Source organism: Dioscorea cayenensis, chromosome 2 (assembly GCF_009730915.1).
Source record: "Dioscorea cayenensis subsp. rotundata cultivar TDr96_F1 chromosome 2, TDr96_F1_v2_PseudoChromosome.rev07_lg8_w22 25.fasta, whole genome shotgun sequence".
NCBI classification, from domain to species: domain Eukaryota; kingdom Viridiplantae; phylum Streptophyta; class Magnoliopsida; order Dioscoreales; family Dioscoreaceae; genus Dioscorea; species Dioscorea cayenensis.
The window spans coordinates 20,332,656-20,355,316 of record NC_052472.1 but is presented as its reverse complement, the minus strand read 5'-3'; the positions used below and the strand labels follow the sequence as shown (position 1 = coordinate 20,355,316).

Here is a 22,661-nt window from a genome sequence, read left to right as displayed (position 1 = left end):
TTCAAGATTCACACAATTTACATGGACAAAAATTTTAGAAGATCACTGTATTATAATTATTTTTTTTTTTACTTTACTCACTGAATTTCAATTTGTTTTTTTAGTCATTTGATGTTAATTTTTTTTACTAAGAGATCACCCATAAAAATTCGGTTAAAAAAATAAACTGATTTGTGAAAAAAATAAGTGTAGGATAATTAAAAAGGAACAAATTAAAATTCAACTGGGAAAGTAGAAAATAATTATATTACAGTCACATCCTAAAATTTTTGCCACAAGTCTGGGTTGGAATGTTGACATCGAAAACGAATCTCAAAGCACAATCTACGGCCACGAGCCATAACCATTGTCTCATCAAAACTCCCCCGCTTTTAAGCGTGTCCGTTTCCGCAGCGCTTGCTCGGCGGAGCGGGATGGGGACGTCGGTGCAGGTGACGCCGCTGTGCGGCGTCTACAGCGAGAGCCCACTCAGCTACCTCGTCACCGTCGATGGCTTCAACTTCCTCATGGATTGCGGCTGGAACGATCTCTTCGACCCCGCCATCCTCCAGCCTCTCTCCAGGTCCCTTCTTCTCTTAAACCCTAACCCATCTCTTTGCTTCCAATTCTGTTATTGGATTGGGCGTGTGATTATTGTTGTTATTTTTGTTGTTGTTGTTGTTTTTTTTAATTCTGATGCTTTGTTTGTTTGTTTGGTTTTTGTGCTGAATGCGTGCTTGAATTTGAGTACATTTTGCTAGGAAAGAATGGTGTTTGTTAGAGAATTATTTGCTTGATTTTCAGGTTGGAAGTTCTTAGTTGATGTTTGCGGAACCTTGGTTTCTGTGGTTAACTGCATTGGCTTGATAGAGCTCTTGACATGATTCATAGTGGCAAGTAATTTGATGTTCATTGGGAGAACCTTTTCTTTTTTCTCCGGAGAAGAAGAAGATTGATTAGGTTTTAGTGAGATAGAGAGGAAATGTACAGAGCAAAAGAATAGGGAATGGAAAATTAAGAAAGGGGAAGAAAAATGAAAATTTGTTGATGCAATTTGTTTCAATTTCTTTTCTGACTTATTCTCTTCTTTTTCAAACACAAAAAAATTGTCTTTCTTCTTGTTGTATTAACTTTTCTTCTATTCTCATTCAATATGAACACACCTTTACTCTTTGTTTGGGTGTTTTAGTTGATGAGTTCTCTATAATGCACAATTTGGTTTGGTTTAAACCATACAAAGGAAGGTAACCTGTAGGTTTGGGTTATTCTTATTTTCAAATCAAACACGGGAAGATCATTGTTTTGGTCATGGTTGACTGGAACATATTTTCTTTTGTTGATGTCCAAAGAACATGATATTTCTGCTGCTCTTTTTCATGGTATTTTTTCTTATTTTGTAGGGTATCCTCTAAAGTTGATGCTGTTTTGCTATCACATCCAGACATTCTTCACTTAGGTGCTTTGCCTTACGCTATGAAACAACTTGGACTATCTGCACCTGTTTATGCAACAGAACCTGTTTACAGACTTGGTCTATTAACGATGTACGATTACTACCTTTCTCGAAAGGTAAGCTCTTGCACAAGTCTTGCTGTTGCATGAATATTTTAATTCTTTGTTTGCAAATAGCGAGCTTGCCTGGTGACTTTCTTTGTTATGGCAATCTTTTTCCTCTTCATTGATGTTATTCCTTGTGGGGATTTTTTGTGCATGGTTAATACCAACATTGAGTCATTGACATATTTTTGTTGTTACCCATCTGAAAATTGTTATTTTTAGTTTTTGAACAATAATGAGGCTGGATAATTTGTTGACAAAAGAATATGATGTGTGGTGATCGAACCAATTAGAATTGTCATAGTGAATGTGGGCCCTAATCAGTTGTAATCATCATGGACATATTAGTAGGTCTATCCATCCTCTATCTAGTCATAGTAACAAGATTGGCACTCAGAAATATGCTACAGTGGGGATTCTAAGTGTGAAGTTGATCCTTGTTGTGTACTAATAGTTGTTAACCTTTGACCAACCTTACAGAAGTTGTTGCACACCTGTGAATTAAAAGCTATATATTGGATATGGTTTTTTTATCCTTGTTCTGAAATTCTGTTTATTTATATTTAGCTTTCCAATGAATTTTGTTTTAAAAAGTTTTAAGTGCATCCTAAAAACATACCCTTTAACATTTTTTTTTGGTTGGTTCATTGCAGCAAATCTCAGATAATGACTTGTTTACTTTGGATGATATTGATTCAGCTTTCCAAAATGTTACAAGATTGACATACTCTCAAAATCATCATCTTTCTGGTATGTATAAATTTAATATTCTTCTAAAAAGAAATTCTCTTTCAACATTTGATTCTTTTACAACAGAAAAAGGGAGGGGATTGTTATTAAGCCCTAATGTTGCTGGCCATCTTCTTGGAGGCACAATCTGGAAGATAACAAAAGATGGGGAGGAAGTGATATATGCTGTTGATTTTAACCATCGTAAAGAACGGTATAAGTGGTTCTTTTTTTTAAATTCTACTAATATAAGATGGTCACTGTAATATTTGTTCAAGATAAGCAGCGAAGAATCTAGCTCACTAAATTGCTTTATCAGGCTCCTAAATGGCACGGTGTTAGATTCTTTTGTACGGCCAGCTGTTCTAATAACAGATGCCTACAATGCATTGAACACTCAAGTTCCTAAACGTCAAAGGGAACAAGAATTTTTTAGGTATCACGTTTTTACTGATCTCTTCGGTGATTTCTTATTTTTTTGTTTTGTTTTTGTTTGCTGGAGGCATTTTTCTTCCACATGGTTTCTGTTTTTGATTTTAATTTGACTTTTTAGCATAGGCTCATTTTTATCCATCTTCACTGGCAATTTAAGGGTCTGAGACCATGTGTAGTAATTACTTAATAATTCTTAATAGACATAGCTTCCTGTGTATACATTATAACCTGTTGGTTGGATTACTAAAAATAAGGCATTTGCTTGTTGATTTTACTGAACTACCTTCTTGAGTCTTCTCAACATTTTTCTTTCCTTGCCGTCACATCCTAAATAACAGTAACAAAACTAGTGCACTATGAAAGTGAACTCAATTTGGAGGCTCAATCATTGCTTGGGGATTACTTGAGAAAACCTTTTGTCTTTATGGAGATCTTTGGTTGACACCGCTATTATGTAGTTTGTAGAAGTATTACTGATTTTTATGGTTATACTCATTGCTTGACAATTTATGATGGTTACTCTTTGCTCTTAATCTCTTTAACTCTTTGATTTGTATTTTATTACTCTTGTGTGGATGCAATTTGTTAACAATTCGAACACACACACACTACAGAAACCATCTTGAAATCTTTGAGAGCTGAAGGAAATGTATTGCTTCCTGTTGATACTGCTGGAAGAGCATTGGAGCTTATTTTAATGCTGGAGCAGGTCAGTTTATGATCACTATAATATTCTATTTCTGTTTTTATTCCGCATCTTTTGTAAAAAGTTCCATTTTCATTGAGTCACTGGAGACTTTAAAGCTCTTTTATTGTTTAAACTGCAGTACTGGGCAGAAAGGCATCTAACTTTTCCTATATTTTTCCTGAGTAATGTGGCTACGAGCACAATCGAATATGTAAAGAGCTTCCTGGAGTGGATGAGTGATTCAATAGCCAAGTCCTTTGAGCATACACGAGATAATGCTTTCCTTTTAAGGTTAGTACCCATTTTGATAGCTTTCTCATCAATCAAAAATTCATTGAATGCAAGAAGTTCTTGCCATTGCTTTTGCCATTCTGCTTTCTTATGAAACCAAGTTATTGTTTCATGAGCTGAAAGTTAGACTTCAGAACCGCAAATTTTAAGTACTTCTAGGGCTTTTTTGTTTTTATTGCAGGAATGTCACACTGATAATTAATAAAAGCGAGCTAGAGAAATTATCTGATGTTCCAAAGGTTGGCATTTGTTTAATCTAATTTGATTCAATTTATGGAAAGAATACTAATTCTTAAATTAGGTCGTTCTAGCATCTATGGCCAGTCTGGAGCTGGGATTCTCACATGATTTGTTTGTTGAATGGGCATCTGAAGCAAAAGAACCTAGTTCTTTTTGTAGTGAAAAAGGCCAGGTATATTAACTGATTGATGTTTTTTTTTTTTCAAGTTTTATATCAAATAAGGTGTTATGCTGTTAATACATTTATGCAATTTATGGATTAACTTCCGTAAAAATATTAATCCTACGCTTGCTTGCTCTCTCCGTTATAGTTGCTATATGTAATATTTGGACTACAAACGTTTTGTTTATTGATTTCACATGCAAAATTTGTGCGAGTGTGAAAAGGTGCATTGTATATGGTAATTGTCAAATCAACTTCCTCCATTTCATTTATTTAACATCTTAATGATCTAGCATATTTTTATAGGATTGCTAATGTGGAACAGTCTAGGCTTTCATATAACTATATTTATCGGTATTATTATTACATTTAGCTTATAAACCTAATATATTTACCTTATAAATGTTAGATATACTATAACTATTGGTTTGCATGTAATTTTGCTCTCTCTGTGTCGTCGACGTAATTTACTCAGTATGCATTATTAACTTTTCTTATAATTGTCTGATTATTTTTAATAGTTTGGAACATTGTCCCGCATGCTTCAAGCGGATCCACCACCTAAGGCTGTAAAGGTTACTATGAGCAAGAGAGTTCCTTTAGTTGGAGATGAGTTACAGGCATATGAAGAGGAGCAAAATCGTTTGAAGAGAGAAGCTGCTCTGAAAGCTAACATTGTCAAGGAAGAGGAACTCAAGGCATCTCGTTCTTCAGAAAATAATGTTCCTGAACCAATGGCAATTGATTCAGGTTCTTCTCATCTCCATCTGATGGTATGTGTTCATTTTGCTTTAGATGTCTGTCACAATTGACTGTGCATTTTATCATTAGGGAGGTTAAATGATCTTTACTATCAATTTTGACTACATATTATGTCATCAACATAACTAAAAGGAGGAACCTAGGGTTTTGCATCCATTTTTGTATGTTGTAGTTAGTAAGGGTTCGGGTGTCCAATTAACATGCCAAAATTTTTTTCCTTTGCTTCTTATGAATTAAGTTATTATTATGATTATCTCACTGTTTGTAAACAAATTAGCTGTGTATTGCCATTTATACTCATCAATCTTCTCAAAATTTTTAAAATTATTTTAGACAGACCAATTATTTTTCTTCAAATATAATGGGTAAGATAGTTATTTATAGTATAATTTTTGCAAAAGTATTCTGTGCTTTGCCATCACTATCTCTGCCCTATGCAGGTTTGCCTCTTTTCTTCTTTTGCTTGTTCTGTTACTAGAGAATGATACAAGTGAATCACTCCTAGCCATAGGTTTTGCATGTATGCTCAAGTTTTTGTAGATCTATCATAAGCCGAAATTGTTTTTATGTGCCTCAGCTTCTGTGCATTTATTTTCTAAACATGGATGCGTCTATTTTTGCAACTCCTATAATTTATTAGAGTACTTCCAAATGCTAAAAATTCTTGCTATTTCTGTATGATGCACTTTTCGGGTGCTAGCTCACGCTTCTTTGGGTATCGAGACATTGTAATTGCGGATTTGTTCCTCAGCAACAGGTGTTGCTCCAATGTTCCCCAACACGACAACTCAGCTGAATGGGATGACTTTGGTGAAGTTGATTAATCCCTAATGATTATATCATAAAGGAAGATGATATGGATCAAGCCATGCATGTAAGTTTTAATAATTTAACTGACCCTTTGGTCCTTTTACGATGACATTTTGTCAGTTACTTCCATTTGCCACCTATCTGTTTATTTAGTTTTCCATCTGAATGTAAGACATAATACATGATATAATATGTGCATCACATATCTATATTACTATCAGTTGCTTCTGCAGATACCTAACCTGATAAAAAAAAAAAAGGAAATTCTGAAAATAAATAAGAAATAACTTTCGAAAGGATGCTTTGATTGGAACCATCAGGAGACTGATTCCACCTTTTTAAACTAGAAAGGGCATTTAAAGAAAAACAGGTTTTAATGTGATCATATATAAATTTGTCAGTTAAGTCTTGGGTTTCCAAATCCAACAAAGTCTGGGATGCACTGCAATTTGTAAAAAAAAAAACTCAACCTTGTCTAATTTTTTTTTTTATAAAGTCAACCTCGTTTTTATTTTTACATGAACATGATGTGGAAAATATATTAGAGCAAATGATATAAAGGAGATGCTTCTAGAAGTTGGTGTTTTTTTAACAGTCTTAGCTATGGTAGAAAGACATTGTTGCAAAAGAGTTGGAGCGCTTCAGCTTAAGAAGAAATTAATGAATAATTCCATGCATCTAGTTGCCAAAATACCATCTTTTGTGTAATACACCAGTTAAATGGCTATTCTTTTGGCTGGTTAGTTCTTCAGTTGCATAATTGTATAAGCTGAGTAGCGCCTGACTGTTTACTTTATTTCTGTCTGTCTTTCCGGGTTTTTGATCTCAGGGGTACTGGGGTTGATCTGGACAATAAACTTGATGAGAGGATCAACACACTTGCTTCTTGATGCAAGCTTACCATCTAAAGTTGTTTTCGAGATGAGACTGACAGTAAGTACTCAGTGGTATTTGTCCTCATTTGTGCAAAAGTCATAATGGTAGTGAATCTATGAATGGTTTAATACTTAAAAATGTGTAAAACTCTGTTTTCTCTTTTGTGTTGGTGTGTTTTATGTTCTTCCATAAGGGTTTGTCTCATGTTCAACTTGTTCTTGTCGGACACTAGTTTACTATCTATGTTCCTTACTTGAGGACTAGCATCATTACAATCTTGCTATTTTTCCCTGTAATTAGCCATTATTTCTTTAGTGATATATGCCCAAGTGTCTTTAGATATTAGCTCAAGCTTATGTGACTTACCATGCTTCTCAGATTTCTCACTTTTATTCAGATTAAGCATTCTTTGGCATAACATATAAAACGCTCTGTATTACCTCAGTACCTCCATGTAGATTGCTCTTGAAAGCTTAGTCTTTTCATTTGTACTGCTTTTTATTCATTATTATTACTATAAACTTTCTTTTCTTGGTGTGCTAGTGTTTATTTTATTTTTTTAGTTGGACTTTAGAGCCCACAATCACATGAGCTGATCATTGTCTTGTTCCTGAAATATGTTTTATATGAATGCTACATTGATGTAATTAATTCTTGGCAGATGTGTCATCTGTATCGAAGCATGAGGTTTTAGCTACAGAGGGTTATGAGGGTTATGCTGGCACTTTCACTCAAATATTTAATCTTTCTGTGTTCCTCAAAGAAGAAAACTTGCCTTTTTTAATTCACCAAAAGAATTCTTCTTGGGTATTCACCAAATTTTTCATAAAGTCAGTGTCTTGGTCTTGTATTTATCTTAAAATCTATCTATGATCTTTTAACACACAGGGAGGGTTTTCTAGAACTTGATATCCTTCTTAATTAGTGATCTCTTGTAAGGTGAGAAATTTGGAGCCGCTGGTAATCTGAACCAAGTACAAGGTGACATATTAGAAGTTCATGTACTATGACTGCTTGTCTTTAGCTTTGATGATTGTATTAATCTAATGTTGGCATTACAAGAAATTTGCTTGAAGTTGTGGAATGATGCCCCGCTTTTATTTTGTAGGTTCAAGTCAAGTGTGCATTGGCTTTTATGGACTTTGAAGGGCGATCTGATGGGCGTTCAATTAAATCAATCATATCGCATGTTGCTCCTCTGAAACTTGTATGTGACACTTTACTCTTATCAGTAGAATTTTGTTGACATTATGCTTTCTGGGTATATTCTGCATATTGATAGTTCAACTTTTGCTTGTGCCGGAACCCCCAACAACTACAAATAAGTGCAAAATTTTCCTCCTTATGTGCTAAAAGAGGATCTCAAGCAAATGTTAACAAAATCAATCAACCACCCAGATCAAGACATGATTTTAGGGTAGAAAACCTTCTGATTGTGGGGTAAAAAAACCATGGGACGTAGGTCTCTTAAAACTTCACTGTATCAACCGTAGGGTTATAAGGTTTCTCTCTATATACAAACTAGAGGCTTACAAGAACATAGGCACCATCATCAAGGATGGATATCAAATAACAACACCAAATAAGAATGCCTAAGAGAGTATCAGAGAGAGGTCAAATAAGAAATCAAACCTAGTAGATGCTTAGAGCTACTTGCAAGGATTCACCACCTGAAATTTGAGCACAATTTGACTTCAATTTTGAGCTGGTGTTTGATGGCTTGGCTAGATTCGTGTTGAGTGTGGTTACATCCATAAGTAGCTTAGTCTGTCTATTGCATTTTGTACATGACATGAGGCTCTGCATAGCTCTCAAATTTATGTTTTTGCTTCTTTGTGTTGTTACGAGACCTTTCATCACTAATGAGATTTCTCATAAAGGTGACTATTAGAGCCTCTTTTAATAATATTTTAGGTAAAAAGTGCTTCGGATTTATCTTTTAAATATTTTTTTACTTCACTATGTTATTACCTTAGCTGTTAAGTCTATTTGTTATTTGATTCTCGAGTTTACCTTTGGACTAGTGGGTTAATCGAAGAGTAAGCACTTCTAGGCCAGATACAGTATGTAATTGACTAGTGCTCATATGAAATGTTTTCATCATGGCCATCACTTTCACAAATCTTTATCATCCTCAAAGGTTCATTATTTGTGTAAAGTGTTGAATGTGCTTACCACCTTGAGCCTAAATATGTCATATCATGTTGCTCCATTAGGTTCTGATTCATGGATCAGCAGAAGCTACTGAACATTTGAAACAGTATTGTTCGAAGCAATTTTATCCACATATTTATGCACCACAGATTGAAGAAACAATTGATGTGACTTCTGATTTATGCGCTTACAAGGTAAATGTTAGTTTGTTATGCTTTCTGATGAGTAAAATTGCAATATGAGTTTTGAGTTTATATTTAGATGATCTTAAACTTTGTACCAGCCCTTTTCATTTGTGGTTTCTATTTGCTTCTTTTTGTTTGGTAATAGGTCCAACTTACTGAGAAGTTAATGAGCAATGTTATCTTTAAGAAGGTCAGTGCTTCAATTTTTAAGAATTACTTTATTCATTCCCTTGTCTTGCACAATATTGGTTAGTTTACTAAAGAATTAGTGTTCTTGCTATGCCTTGTAAGTATAAACTGCTGGCTGAAGAAGGATTGCATATTTTACTTTATTATTAAATGTCAATGATACAGAGAACCAAATTATCGGATTTAAAATCAGTGCTACTGTTTCATACTACTTTCTGGAAGGGTTGCCATAATACACAATCATCTCTTCCTTTGGTTTCTTCTAATGATTTTAATGGAGAAGATGATCAGTAATATTCTGATTAACATCCTGGGAAAAGATTCTGTGCTCTCGGTATTGTCTTAAACAGCAATAAGATGTGGCTTTCTTTAGCTTTCTGCTCATTTCTTATCTTGGTCAAAATATTGTTTCAAAGTTGTGTTTCTCTGTCAGCTATCCTTCAGATCAGATGAAGAAATTGATGAGTTGACAATGGAAAAGATGCTAATTAAATGTTTTGCAAGTTTGTTGTTCTAAAGTCATGCTGTTTCTTTTTTCTTATGCTATGATTAGTGTTATTGGCATGAGCAAATTGTCTCTGCATTTTGTTGTTCATAGTATACTACATCTATGTCCCATTGATCCGAGACTTCAATCATCAAATTTTCCCAGGTATAGCATGTATGAATTATATAAATGGTAACTGTCCAGAATCTGCACAGCTAAACACTTTATGTTCTTACTCATTTATGGTCATCTTAGCATCAAAGCGCTTATTCTTCTGCCGTATTTAATTATTCAGACCATTTGTGTTTGATGTAATGTCATATTTGCCATTAAGGCTATTTGCATGTGAAGTTCATTTCCCATTTCATTATTCATAGAATCCTTGATTGGAGTTGTTTTATTGCTTTAGCTTGGCGACTATGAGATTGCTTGGGTTGATGCTGAAGTTGGAAAAACAAATGGAGTATTGTCCCTTCTTCCTGTCTCATCCACTCCTCCCACCCATAGATCTGTTCTTGTGGGTGACCTAAAGTTGGCAGATTTTAAGCAGTTTCTTTCGAGTCAAGGCATTCAGGTACATCTTTCATTCAAAAAAGTCTTTGATTTAGTGAAAGCTTATGAGCCTTGGTTTATTTTATATAATTGCCTTTAGAGTATCTATCTGTCAAATTTTCTCACATTCATCTGTTTTTGTGCTTTTTTTACTTTTTAGATCTATTGGTTTGAATTAACTTAAGCATTGACGAATATATTTACTACAGCATTTAAAACATATATTGTAAGCTTTTTAGCTTATATGGAAGATTGATTTCAGATTGTGAGCATGATTTGTTTCATATTGACAATCTAAAATTCTCTAAAAGAATCTGAAGGTCTCCTTTTAGGTTTTACATACTTGATTGCTTGCTTGAGGGAATGCATGAATTGGATCCATTGTGAACAAACGATTCTATAGGATACCGTTATCGTTGTATGCAAAACAAAACCAAATATATTTTCTAGGGCTGATTCAACCCAAATGCTCAATATGATCAGAGACCCATAGTCATGTGGGTTTGACTATACCCAAAAGTTTGGCTACTAGGTTTCAGAAACACAAATTATTAATATCCATATTACTAACTTCACCGACATGGGAGTACTAGTTACGCTGATAACGATAACCCATCATTGCTTACTAGTGTACTAGGCAATGTTCTGGAACCAACAAAATAATATGAATCAAAATGATATGACTCGCACCATCATGCACTATAGTTTTTATGTATCATTCCTAGTGGATGATCCTTCAGGGTAAAATGCTAGTATTGCATGACAGTGTTTATTTTCAGGTGGAATTAGCTGGAGGCGTCTTGCATTGCGGTGAGTTTGTGACGCTGCGCAAAGTTAGTGACTCCAACCAGAAGGTGATTATGATAACTAAATCAACATATCTGTAATTTTTTAAGATTGTTTATCTGTGAGGTTTTGGTACTTACAATTTAATGCTAATTTGCTATAACTCCTTGTAACTCCAAATCATTCGGCAGGGTGCTGCCGCTGCTCAACAAGTGGTCATTGAGGGACCTTTAACAGAAGAATACTACAAGATCAGAGAGCTTCTATATTCACAGTTCTATTCACTGTAGTTAGTGAAAGAATCCTGGCAGCATCGCAGACCATTCATTGCCGTGCCCTCTTACATTGAGTAGACGGTGCCACGCAGTTTTATAAGCTCCAACATCTGATTTCAAAGGGAAATATTTTTTGTTTTGGTCATCTATATGCCATTGCCGATCCCAAATAGTTAGGACTTACGGCTTGTTGTTGTTGATCATTTTTATGCCATTGTATTAGATTGTAAATGGAAGATAAAAGTGGTGTTTTCTTTTCCTTCATGTCTTAATAGCCATTAAAGTTTAGCATTGTTTAGTCTTTTATATTGAGGATTTTTTTCTTTTTTTTTTCATAGTTAAAGCAAACATGTTTGTTCTATCCTCAACCATACTCCATGCTCTATATGCTGACCATGTTTACTCACCAGCCTGGCTTATTCTATATAGAACATAGTTCAAGGTTCCTAATTGGATCCTCCAATAAATTATTGGATGCTGATCCTTAAAAATCTGATACGAAAAGCTATCTAATTTTTATAATGATAGTATACAGATTGATTAGCTCCCTCTCAAAATTTTATTTTATTTTTAAAATTTAATATTATATTTAATATAATTAATATTAGCATTTGTTAGACTGCAAAAAATGTAAAAGAGCTAAACCTTCATTCTTGACTCTGGCAAAGCAATGACATCTAATAACCCTGGAAAATGGTTAAGTGCTAAATTTTCATTCTTTAACTCCAGCAAAGCAATGACAAATAACTCCGAAGATAGCTAAGTGAGTTACTGTTTGGCAAATTAACTAAAGTTGCGTTTGATCGAATGTAATTGTGAATACAATGAATTTTTAATTATTATGTAAATGCATATATATATATAAATTTTAATATACAATTCAGATAAATCTAATGTTTGATTTAATGTAATTGAAGATGCAGATGTGTAATAAAGAAATATTTACTAACATTTTTATTTTATTTTATAAGAAAATTAGAATAAAATTATTTAACTAGAATCACAATTGTACATAATGTAATTCATGAACCAATAATTGCAGCAAAATCATCAACAGTAAAACCAACCTTATCAAACCTCCCCTGAACACTACTCTGCCTGAACTCAACATATTCCTTGCAAACAAATGGCCTGTAAATCCTCTCCTTCCCTTCTCCCACAACATCACTTGGAGCCATTATCACCTTCTCATCCTCAAAACACCAAAAGAATGCCAATGACATCCTTCTAACCTTCTTCTTCTTCTTCAACAACACCCTGTGTGCTGATGATCTCATTCTCCCATTGCTCCATGCCTGCAAAAGGTCCCCAATGTTCACCACAAGTGTCCCTTCTCCAGTCTCTATGTCCACCCATCCTTCTTTTGATCTCACCTGAAGTCCTCCACTTTCATCTTGGTACAAAACTGTTATGCAACTCATGTCTGTGTGCATTCCCAGTCCTTCAATCTCTCCCAAACCATTACCACCTTCTTCTTCCTCTTCTTCTTCTTGTACTACTTCTGGTGCAATGTAGTTATTAATCCTTAAATATCCATGACATTGACTAAACTCAGACTCACAATACTTCATCTCAAATCCATCACCCAAACACTCTAACACAACTGCTATGATTCTCTTTGATAACTCCACCATCTTGTTCCCATACTCCTCCATCACACTGCTGCAAATTAAAACAATAACATATTGTCATGAAAATAAAAACAAGGATTTTGAGTTTATATATTATTTATTTTATTTACCAGAACTGAGAAGTATAATCAGTAGTAGTATTATTGGTGAAAAGAAGATCAGCAGAAGACTTGGCTGAGGAAAAGTAATGAGGGCCAGAGACTCTGAGACTTTCAAAGAAAGGAGAAGCAATGAAGAGGGGAGTGTAAGTGTTGACAGGGGTTGAAGGGCCTAACAAGAGTTTGGTGTCCAAAGGGAGGTTGAAGAGATGGTTGGAGAGTGAGTAAAGGGAGTTGTAAAGGTCCTGGGAAATGCCATGGTTGGTGATGAGGAAGAAGCCCAAGTCTTTGCATGCTTGGGAGATGGATGAGAGGGAAGAAGGTGACAGTATTGTTTGGTAGATATCAATGATGGGTAGTTGCACAGAGGCTTGTTTGGGACCTGGCATCTTCTTCAATGCTCAACTGATATCAAGGGGTTGTTTTTTCAAGCTTCTTTTGATGATCAGTTGGTTTGCTGCTTCTTTAATAATGCCAGAGTTTATAATAAATAAACCTCTCAAGGACCAAGATGAAAACATGCTACAGGAAGCATTACATATATGCCCTTGTAGAGTTCAGTAATATATATATATATATATATATTTGGGCAAATAGTCGATAATCACGTATTTAAGGTAAGTCAGGTATATGTATAAGTGTGGAGTTAATATCTCAATATATTTGGTCTCTCCCTTACTTGTGGACAAGTCACCTTCGCACATACTTTTTATTATTAAAACTCAACCATGCATTTGAAAGGAGTTAAACTCTCAATATCTTGTATAGAATTTAAGTGTCTTTTTGCTCGGCTATCACAACAATGGCTACCCGTGTATGTGGTTGTTGTTATTGTTTTATTTTTATTTTATTTTATTTTATTGGTTTTGTTTGTGTGTGTGGTCTTCATAGCAATATATATAGTCTATTTGATATCCAAAACAGGTGTGAGATATGATCCAAATATTTAAAGATTATTATAAAGTTTAAAATCGGATATAATTCAGGAATGCTCATCAGAGTTAAGTTTATAATAAACCTTCAAAAGACCAGAATGCATACTAAAAAATGGATTATACATTTGCTTTTTCAGGCCTGCCTTTGTATATGTATGTGCATTTATGGGTATAAATATGTAATCTAAGGGTATTTAGTGCTCAAGAAAATTATTAAGTAGAGAAAGATAAGGTTGATCCAGATAAGCCTGCAAGAATAGGCAGTCATCCACATATCATGCAAATTGTACAAACTATACACATGAGTTTGGTGTAGAGAGATTCTTAATATTATGGGAACAAAGACAAAGTCAATGACAAGAACTTTGGAAGGTCAATGTGGGTAAATGAGCAGCATAAAAGGCAGAAAAGAGGGGGAAGGTGTTTGTCATCCAAAACTTGACATTAAATGCAATAATCCAAATTCATATCATTTTATTCATTTAAAATGATTCAAGTCATCTTTTCCTTTTTTTTTTCAAATAAATCTGTTTGATGTGTGAAATGGCTAAAACAACATCAACGTGACTTTCACACACACACACACACACACACACACACACACACATATATATATATATATATATATTTGACGAATGGTGACAAGCACCGTCCCATAAAAGGGTGTCAAAGAGATAAACATGTATGACATGATGCACCGATTCAGTGAGCTTTAGAAAGCACATGAGAAATAGAAATACTGACTCCTCTCACAGAGGACCTAGTAAATAGTGGGTTAAATGACCCTCCTAAAGAGATGGAGAATACGACTTCTCCCACGGAGGACCAGGCAAAATAGTGATAAACAGTATTAGTATAGTATTTTTTTATAGTATATATATAGTACATAAGCATAGTATTATATCAGTATTGCAACATAAGAGATTCGACCTTACACCACTCACCTATCATTTAAGTGACTTCCATCAAGCGATATAGTGGTTGTCCACTTGATCATTTTATATTTTTCATAAATTTAAATAAAATTTTGTTAATTTGTAATACTTAGGAATAGAAAGATAGCCAAGCTTTTTGATCTATTTTAAGGATTTTTGGTTGAATACTATAAAATCAAAAGATGTTCTCTTGTTGATGGTTATGTAGAATAAATATTGATAACTTAAAATTTTAATCACTATACAAACACTTTTTATAACTTATTTATTATGATTTTTCTAGAAAGTGTTGAACATGATCAGGCCCAAACTTGGCATTGAACGCTAGGCCAGATGTATTGGCTTCTATTACAACTGTCACGTATGAAATACTATTTATTCAAGGGCTCTATGAACAATTAAAGTTTGTGCATGTCACTGGTGATTATTTTATATTATCTAGCGGTTGCAGTTGGAAATTCTCATCTACTGTTTCTATTTACAATATTTTATGTATTAAAAGAGCTCCATAACTGCAATTACAAACAACAAGGACGTGTTCAAGGTTGGCAAGTGAATACAATTCCATACAACACTTTGAAGTGTGTATGACATTAAAATTAAACACAAACTAAAAACAAAGTTGTATACATACATCTCATTTCAATTTGACATATTCACATTTCTTTGAACAGAATAAATTACAAACCAATTGCAGTGTTTGCAGCAAATCCATAACATTTCAGATCATTTCACTTCAATTTGACAATGATTTGACTAATACAGGCAAACTCAATGTTTCATAGATCATCTCTGTTTTCTATCAATTTACTGAACAACAAACTTAATGTTTCATGGATCTGATCAGACATAGGATGAGAAGTATCCCCTGCGGTAAAGTAATGAACTTGGTTTCTTATCACAATCCAACTAAGTCCAGGGGTCTTCTTCAAACCCATTTCCTTAATCTCTGATCTGATTACATTGACATCCTCCCAGCTCCCAGCTGTAGCATGGAGATTCGATAATAATACGTAGTTTCCAATGTTCATTGGGTCCAGTTCAATAAGCTTCTCACCAATATACCTTGCAATTGCAGCATCAGGATATATGTTGTAGGAGGCCAAATGAGCTCTCCGCAAACTAGGATCTGGTTCTAAGGGCATTGATTGAATAAAGTCCCCGGCTTTATCTAGGAATCCAGCACGGCTGAGCAGATCTACCATACAAGAATAGTGAAGCATATCTGGTACTATTCTGTAAACGACAAGCATTGTTTTAAAAATTTCCAATCCCTCATCAGTCAGACTAGAATGACTACAAGCAGATAAAATTGAGGTGAAGGTCACACTAGTTGGTTTTTCACCTGATTTAAGCATTAGGTAGAAAATTCGAAGTGCATCTTCTCCATAGCCATGCATTCCATAAGCGGCAATCATAGCATTCCATGATACAATATCTCTTCTTGTTAATGTATCAAATATCTTTACAGCACTTCTGATGCATCCACACTTGGCATACATAGTTAAGAGAGCATTTTCCACTGAAATTTCTGAAGTAAAATCCAGGCCCCTTCTGATAATATATGCATGTAAACATTTACCTTGTTGCAAGTCTGCAATTTCTGCACAGGAAGGAAGAACATTTATCATCGTTATGGAGTTGGGTTGAACTTCTGACCGCATCTTGTAGAAGACTTGGAGTGCTTCTCCTGGTCGCCCATTCCTGTCATAGCTTGCAATCATAGCATTCCATGAAATCACATCTCTGTCAGAAGAGCTCCAAAATAAAGTCATAGCTGAGACTTCTTGTCCACAGTCCATATACATATCAGTGAGCGCAGTACATAATGACAAATTAAATTTGAGGTTATATCTTAAAGTGTACCCATGGATGGATTTGCCTGCAATCAAGTGAGATAAGTCTTTGCATCCACAAAGAAGAGAGACCATGGTATATGAGTTTGATTCAGTTCCACTTTGCTGCATCTGCTTGAATACATCCAAAGCCTGAGATTGAAATTGGTTTCGCATCAAACCCATGATTAAAAGGTTCCACGAAACTATGTCCAATGTTTCTATTTTGCTGAAAACCTTGAGAGCAGAAAGCACGTGGTCAAGATCAGCATACATACTCAATAATGCATTACCAACATCTTTCTCCTTTCCAGTTTTCATAACATAAGCATGCACTTGTTTACCTTTCTCTAAATCACCAGATTCAGCACATAACGATAACATTGTAGAGATGGTGATTGTGTTAACATCAATAGCAGTTAAATTCATAGTCTTGAATAAATCAAAAGCCTCATCATAATATTTGCAGATCTTGTAAGCAAAAAACATGGCATTCCATGATGCAAGATCCCTTGATATCATCTTATCAAAAACATCACATGCTGATTCTAAATTTCCACATTTGCCATACATAGTAATCATCGCATTCTCTACATATTTGTCATTAGAAACCTGGTGTTTTATGGCTAATTGGTGAACTTGTTTGCCCATCTCCAAACATTCAAATTCACCACAAGATTGCAAAACCGTAAGGAATGTCACTGAATCAGGAATTACATCAGCTAATATCATTTGAACAAAGAGCTGTAAAGCTTCAAAATCAGCCCTTGCATCAAAATACTCGGATATCATAGCATTCCAACTAACTACATTCCTCATCGACATCAAATCAAATACATGGCGCGACAACCTCACATCAAACCTTGAATAGAACCCGATCAATGCAGTACCCAAATGAACTTCTGAATGGAAAAACCCATTCCTCAAACAATAGCAATGAACAGCTCGTCCTAGCCTAAACTCGAGCAACTCCGCACACACCGTAATGAGGCTAACTAATGTCACCGAACTGGGCTTCAAGCACTCCATACTCAGTCTCAAAAACAGAAACAAAGCATCATCATACTTCTGATTCCCAACATAACCACAAATCATGGCATTCCAAGACACCACATCCCTCTTCGGCATTTCCTCAAACAACTCAAGAGCAACATCCAAGAACCCACATTTACAGTAAAAATCAATGAGGGCAGTCCTAATCCGGACATCCTCAGTGAAATCAAACATAATTATATCAGAATGGATCTTTTTACCAAAATCAACATCATGTAATCTCGAACAAGCCTTGAGAACGAGAGGCAGAGTGGCAACAGTCGGCTGAATGCCCAAAGACTCCATTTGCAAGTAGGAAGTAAGGATTGCTCTGTCATTTTTGAGCTTTGCATGGTTCTTGAGAATTGAATTCCAAGCATTTGGGTCTTTGCTTAGAGACTGAGAGGTTTTGCAAAGGCTCACAGTGAAAGCATTCATTTCTCCGTTTTGGCGGGAAGGAGTTCCAACGGTCACCTAATAACGATGTAGGAGCGTATAGATTAGTGAATATTAAAAAAATTAGTTAGGGATGTTTATAAACAAAAAGTATAAGCATTCCTACTCAATTATAGTAACATAAGAAACTTGTTTAGAAGTAAGACATGATACTAGATAAAATTTTATAAAACAATTAAACAACCATTCTATACAATTCAACTCACCTAGTTTTTTTATTTTATTTTATTTTTTTTTGGAGTTTCTCGCTAGAAAAGATTCTCGGTTGAAACTCTCTCATATATCTGGACCTCATCTTGTAAATAGAATGAAGTAAAATAAATAAAATAATAATCAATGATTAATAACTGATCTATATCTATATAGGAAATACAAAAAAATAATCAACTCTCTAATCCGTCTCACACATTTTAATAGGCTCAAAATCGACTTCAAATACTCAAACCTGCCTCCAAATTGACTTAAGCTTAGTTAGTTGGGCTAAAACTAACTCTAATTGAGTTTAAACCAATTCAATTTGAGTTACACCTGCTTGAACCAAACTTAATTTCACTGAACCAAGTCCATTCCTTATACAATCTTCCTGAACCAGGTCGGTTCAACTGAACCAAATCTAATTGAACCACTTAACCCAATTGGACTAAACCAAACTGAATTCAATTCAACTCAAGCCAAATCAATTCCACTCGACTGAACCCAACCGGCTTAACATAACTTAACTTGATTGGGATCAGCCCAAAACAACTCAACTCAATCTTAATCTCAACTCAATTGAGTTAGTCCAACTTAAACCAAGGTGACTGAAAACTCAACCAAATTTAACTAATCATAACAAGCTCACCCAACCATCTAAGCTCAAACCCAACCCAACTGAACAACCTTGACTGAACCCAAATAGCTTGAAAACAATTAAGCCCAACCCAACCATTAAATACCTTCTTAACCTTCTAAACTACCATTACATCGCTTAACCCAAATTAACACATCATCATCATCATCATCATCATCCTTCTGCACACCCTCTTTTTGTACACACCACCACTACCTTCATCCCCCATGCATTCATTCACAGGCATATACAACCATCTCAACACCATCCATACTCTCCATGGGAGTCACCAAGCTCTCTCTCTCTCTCACTCACTTATAGGAAAATCAAGGTAATATATACTCACCTAGCTAGCTTCGCTAGATGCCTCGGCAAGGCTCGTCACCGCCATTCCTCGCACTCGGCCTCCATTCGGTTAAACGATGCTCTGCCAAAACTTGATCTGCAACCTACCTTCCTCTTTTCCTCCTATGGCTCTCCTACTCCTCTGATGACCATGATTGAGTGAAACCTTACCTTATCCTTTAGGTTGACCCGGTCTTCCAACTTTTCTGTTTTTATATTCCAGTCCCTAATAAGAAAAATCTTTACAAAACAGTCCCTACAAATTCACGAATGATTTCTATTTCCAAAAGATTTCTATCAACTAATCTTTTTAGTCCAAAAATTGCTCCTTCTCACTCTTGCTATCCTCCAAAATCCCCCAATTAATTAAGGGGTTAGATTTCTCAAATAGATGCTACTCAATTTATTCTTATGAGTGCGGATGTTTTTGGCTGCTCTGCCCCTCATACTTTGAGAGATTAGTTTAAATTCTTTATGACAAAAATATTTTACTAATTGAAAAATATTATAAAATAATTAATAAGAGTAAAGTGTTTTTAAATTTTAATTATAAATTTTTCAAGATTATAAAATTAAAGAGATATTAAATATTTTTAAATTTAATAAATAATTATTAAATTAATTAATTATTTTACTTTAATTAATTTTTATAAAAGAGTATTAAATAAAGTCAACGGTTGGTTAGCTATTTTATTGTTTCTCATTTCGAAAGACTTTGGGATCGACTACATGAGGCGAGGGCGGAGTTATTTAATTAGCGAGTCACGACTTGCGACGGGCAGCTATGACCGTGTCGCTGTCCCGTGTAAATTTAGCAGCTTGTAAATGTCAAAGGTTAAATATATATATATATATATATATATATATATATATATATATATATATATATATTATAATAATTAATAATAATCATGATAGATAATGGGGGTAAATCGTACATTTCCATATAGTAACTTATGTCTTTAAACTCACGGAAAATCGAAGCAAAATAAAAATACAAATGTAGCATTTACGGTTACAAACCGGATATAGTTGAGACATAGAAATTTACAACACCCCTGAAAAACATTCTCCAAAAACAAACTTATCTTCCGTGATGGGCACTTCCATTGTTGTCTGAGCAATCCGAACCAAAAGCGTGAGCTAACAAGTTGTCACGTTTTGTAAATTACTTCATTGTTATGTGGTCTCTTGTGAGTGTTTTGAGCTTTGTTTGAAGGTTTAAGGGAGTCATACGAGACTAAGCATCACGGGATCACACCCTCACAAGAGACCACACAACATAATTTGGGAATTGTACGGGCTAGAAGACGCCCACATGCGAGGCCGTATAGTGCATCCAGAGAGCCGTGTAGGCAAATGTGTGCCAATACAAGAGGCCGCACACCACAACCACATAATCATGTGGACTGGAATGTGAATGTAATTGCTAGTAACTACAGGAGAATTCTCAACCATTGCTCGTGCCGGAACCCCCAACAACTACAAATAAGTGCAAAATTTTCCTCCTTGTGTGCTAAAACCGGATTTCATGCAAATGTTAACAAAGTCAATCAACCACACAGATCAAGACATGATTTTAGTGTGGAAAACCTCCCCGATTGTGAGGTAAAAAACCACGGGACGTAGGTCTCTTAAAACATCACTATATAAACCATGGGATTATAAGGTTTCTCTCCCTATACAAACTAGAGGCTTACAACAACATAGACATCATCATCAAGGATGGATATCAAATAACAGCACCAAATAAGAATGCCCAAGAGAGTATCAAAGAGAGGTCAAATGAGAAACCAAGCCCGCTAGATGCTTTGAGCTACTTGCAACTTGCAAGGATTCACCACCTGGAATTTGAGCACAATTTGACTTCACTTTTGAGCTGGTGTCTGATGGCTTGGCTAGAATCGTATTGAGTGTGGCTACATTCATAAGTAGCTTAGTCTATGCCTATTGCATTTTGTACATGACATAAGGCTCTGCATAGCTCTCAAATTTATGTTTTTGCTTCTTTGTGTTGTTACGAGATCTTCCATCACTATTGATATTTCTCATAAAGGTGACTATTAGAGCCTCTTTTAATAATATCCTAGGTAAAAAGTGCTTCAAATTTAGCTTTTAAATATTTTTTATTTCACTTGTTATTAGTTATTACCTTAGCTGTTAAGGGTTTGTTATTTGATTTTTGAGTTTTCCTTTGGACTAGTGAGTTGATCTAAGAGTAAGCATTTCTTGGCCAGAAATAGTATGTAATTGTTTAGTGCTTATATGAAATGGTTTCATCTTGGCCATCACTTTCACAAATCTTTATCATCCTCAAAGGTTCATTATTTGTGTCAAGTGTTGTATGCGCTTACCACCTTGAGCCTAAATATGTCATATTATGTTGCTCCATTAGGTTCTGATTCATGGATCAGCAGAAGCTACTGAACATTTGAAACAGTATTGTTCGAAGCAATTTTATCCACATATTTATGCACCACAGATTGAAGAAACAATTGATGTGACTTCTGATTTATGCGCTTACAAGGTAAATGTTAGTTTGTTATGCTTTCTGATGAGTAAAATTGCAATATGAGTTTTGAGTTTATATTTAGATGATCTTAAACTTTGTACCAGCCCTTTTCATTTGTGGTTTCTATTTGCTTCTTTTTGTTTGGTAATAGGTCCAACTTACTGAGAAGTTAATGAGCAATGTTATCTTTAAGAAGGTCAGTGCTTCAATTTTTAAGAATTACTTTACTCAATCCCTTGTCTTGCGCAATATTGGTTAGTTTACTAAAGAAATTAGTGTTCTTGCTATGCCTTGTAATTATAAACTGCTGGCTGAAGAAGGATTGTATCTTTTACTTTATTATTAAATGTCAATTATTTTTTATTTTTTATTTTTTTGACAAGGAAGCACATAGGCTATCAAAAAATAGAAAGTCTAAGCTAACAATAGAGCATTAAAAGTGGAGTTTATGAAGCACACAGAGATCTTCAATCCAGAATGGACGATGCATGCCTCTGAAGAATAGTGAAAGCTGTGGATTAGATCTCCCAAACTTTGTAAGATAGCGAAATTGTTAAGGTCTCAGGAGATGGTTTCAATTGCAGCATTGAGGGAACTTTTCAGGTTCTTCTTCATAGTCTAACATTCAGTAGTGATATGCCAAGCAATGCTGACATTGTAGTGTTTTTAGCAATTGAGCCACACCGGGCAATCACAGAAAACATGATCCGGTGTCCATCCATTGTCGATGCAGGGTCCAGCGGAGGTTGATTGCAGCTAGTTCAGCTTGGATTGGAGAGGAAGCACAAGTACCCATCGAACCTGCCAATAGAATATAGTTTGAATTAGTAAGAATTAAGAACCCAAGACTTGCAACCGGTGAGCTAGCAGACTAAGATGCATCAGCAAATATAAA

General features: G+C 34.9%; 2 protein-coding genes and 1 pseudogene across 4 annotated transcripts; 1 reads left to right on the top strand and 2 right to left on the bottom strand.

Annotated features, from left to right (window-relative positions):
• The first annotated feature begins 368 nt into the window (after nt 1–368).
• LOC120280525 lies at nt 369–11,462 on the top strand (annotated as a pseudogene).
• Nucleotides 11,463–12,180: 718 nt separating this feature from the next.
• On the bottom strand, nt 12,181–13,276 carry LOC120274313 (gibberellin 20-oxidase-like protein). Its single transcript, XM_039280953.1, has 2 exons — nt 12,900–13,276; nt 12,181–12,820 (listed from the first exon to the last, which is right to left on the bottom strand). The coding sequence occupies exons 1-2, from the start codon at nt 13,274–13,276 to the stop codon at nt 12,181–12,183; spliced, it is 1,017 nt and encodes a 338-aa protein (XP_039136887.1).
• A 2,092-nt stretch (nt 13,277–15,368) lies between these two features.
• On the bottom strand, nt 15,369–19,367 carry LOC120269052 (pentatricopeptide repeat-containing protein At5g39350-like). Of its 3 annotated transcripts, XM_039276356.1 has the most exons (3): nt 19,256–19,367; nt 16,103–18,098; nt 15,929–15,993 (listed from the first exon to the last, which is right to left on the bottom strand). In XM_039276356.1, exons 2-3 carry the CDS (start codon nt 18,060–18,062, stop codon nt 15,989–15,991), a joined length of 1,965 nt encoding a protein of 654 aa, XP_039132290.1. In that variant the 5' UTR covers nt 18,063–18,098; nt 19,256–19,367; the 3' UTR covers nt 15,929–15,988. The 3 variants fall into 3 exon arrangements, with proteins under 3 accessions (XP_039132276.1, XP_039132284.1, XP_039132290.1); XM_039276342.1 differs by having other exon boundaries at nt 15,369–18,098; XM_039276350.1 differs by lacking the exon at nt 19,256–19,367 and adding an exon at nt 18,287–18,358 and having other exon boundaries at nt 15,369–18,098.
• Between the last annotated feature and the right edge of the window lie 3,294 nt (nt 19,368–22,661).

Excerpts from the sequence above, each read along its gene's own strand:
- LOC120274313 (XM_039280953.1), bottom strand. The coding sequence starts at position 13,276 with ATGCCAGGTCCCAAACAAGCCTCTGTGCAACTACCCATCATTGATATC. Across the intron at positions 12,821-12,899 it reads GATTATACTTCTCAGTTCTG|CAGTGTGATGGAGGAGTATG; the intron begins GTAAATAAAATA and ends TTTAATTTGCAG.
- LOC120269052 (XM_039276342.1), bottom strand. The coding sequence starts at position 18,062 with ATGAATGCTTTCACTGTGAGCCTTTGCAAAACCTCTCAGTCTCTAAGC.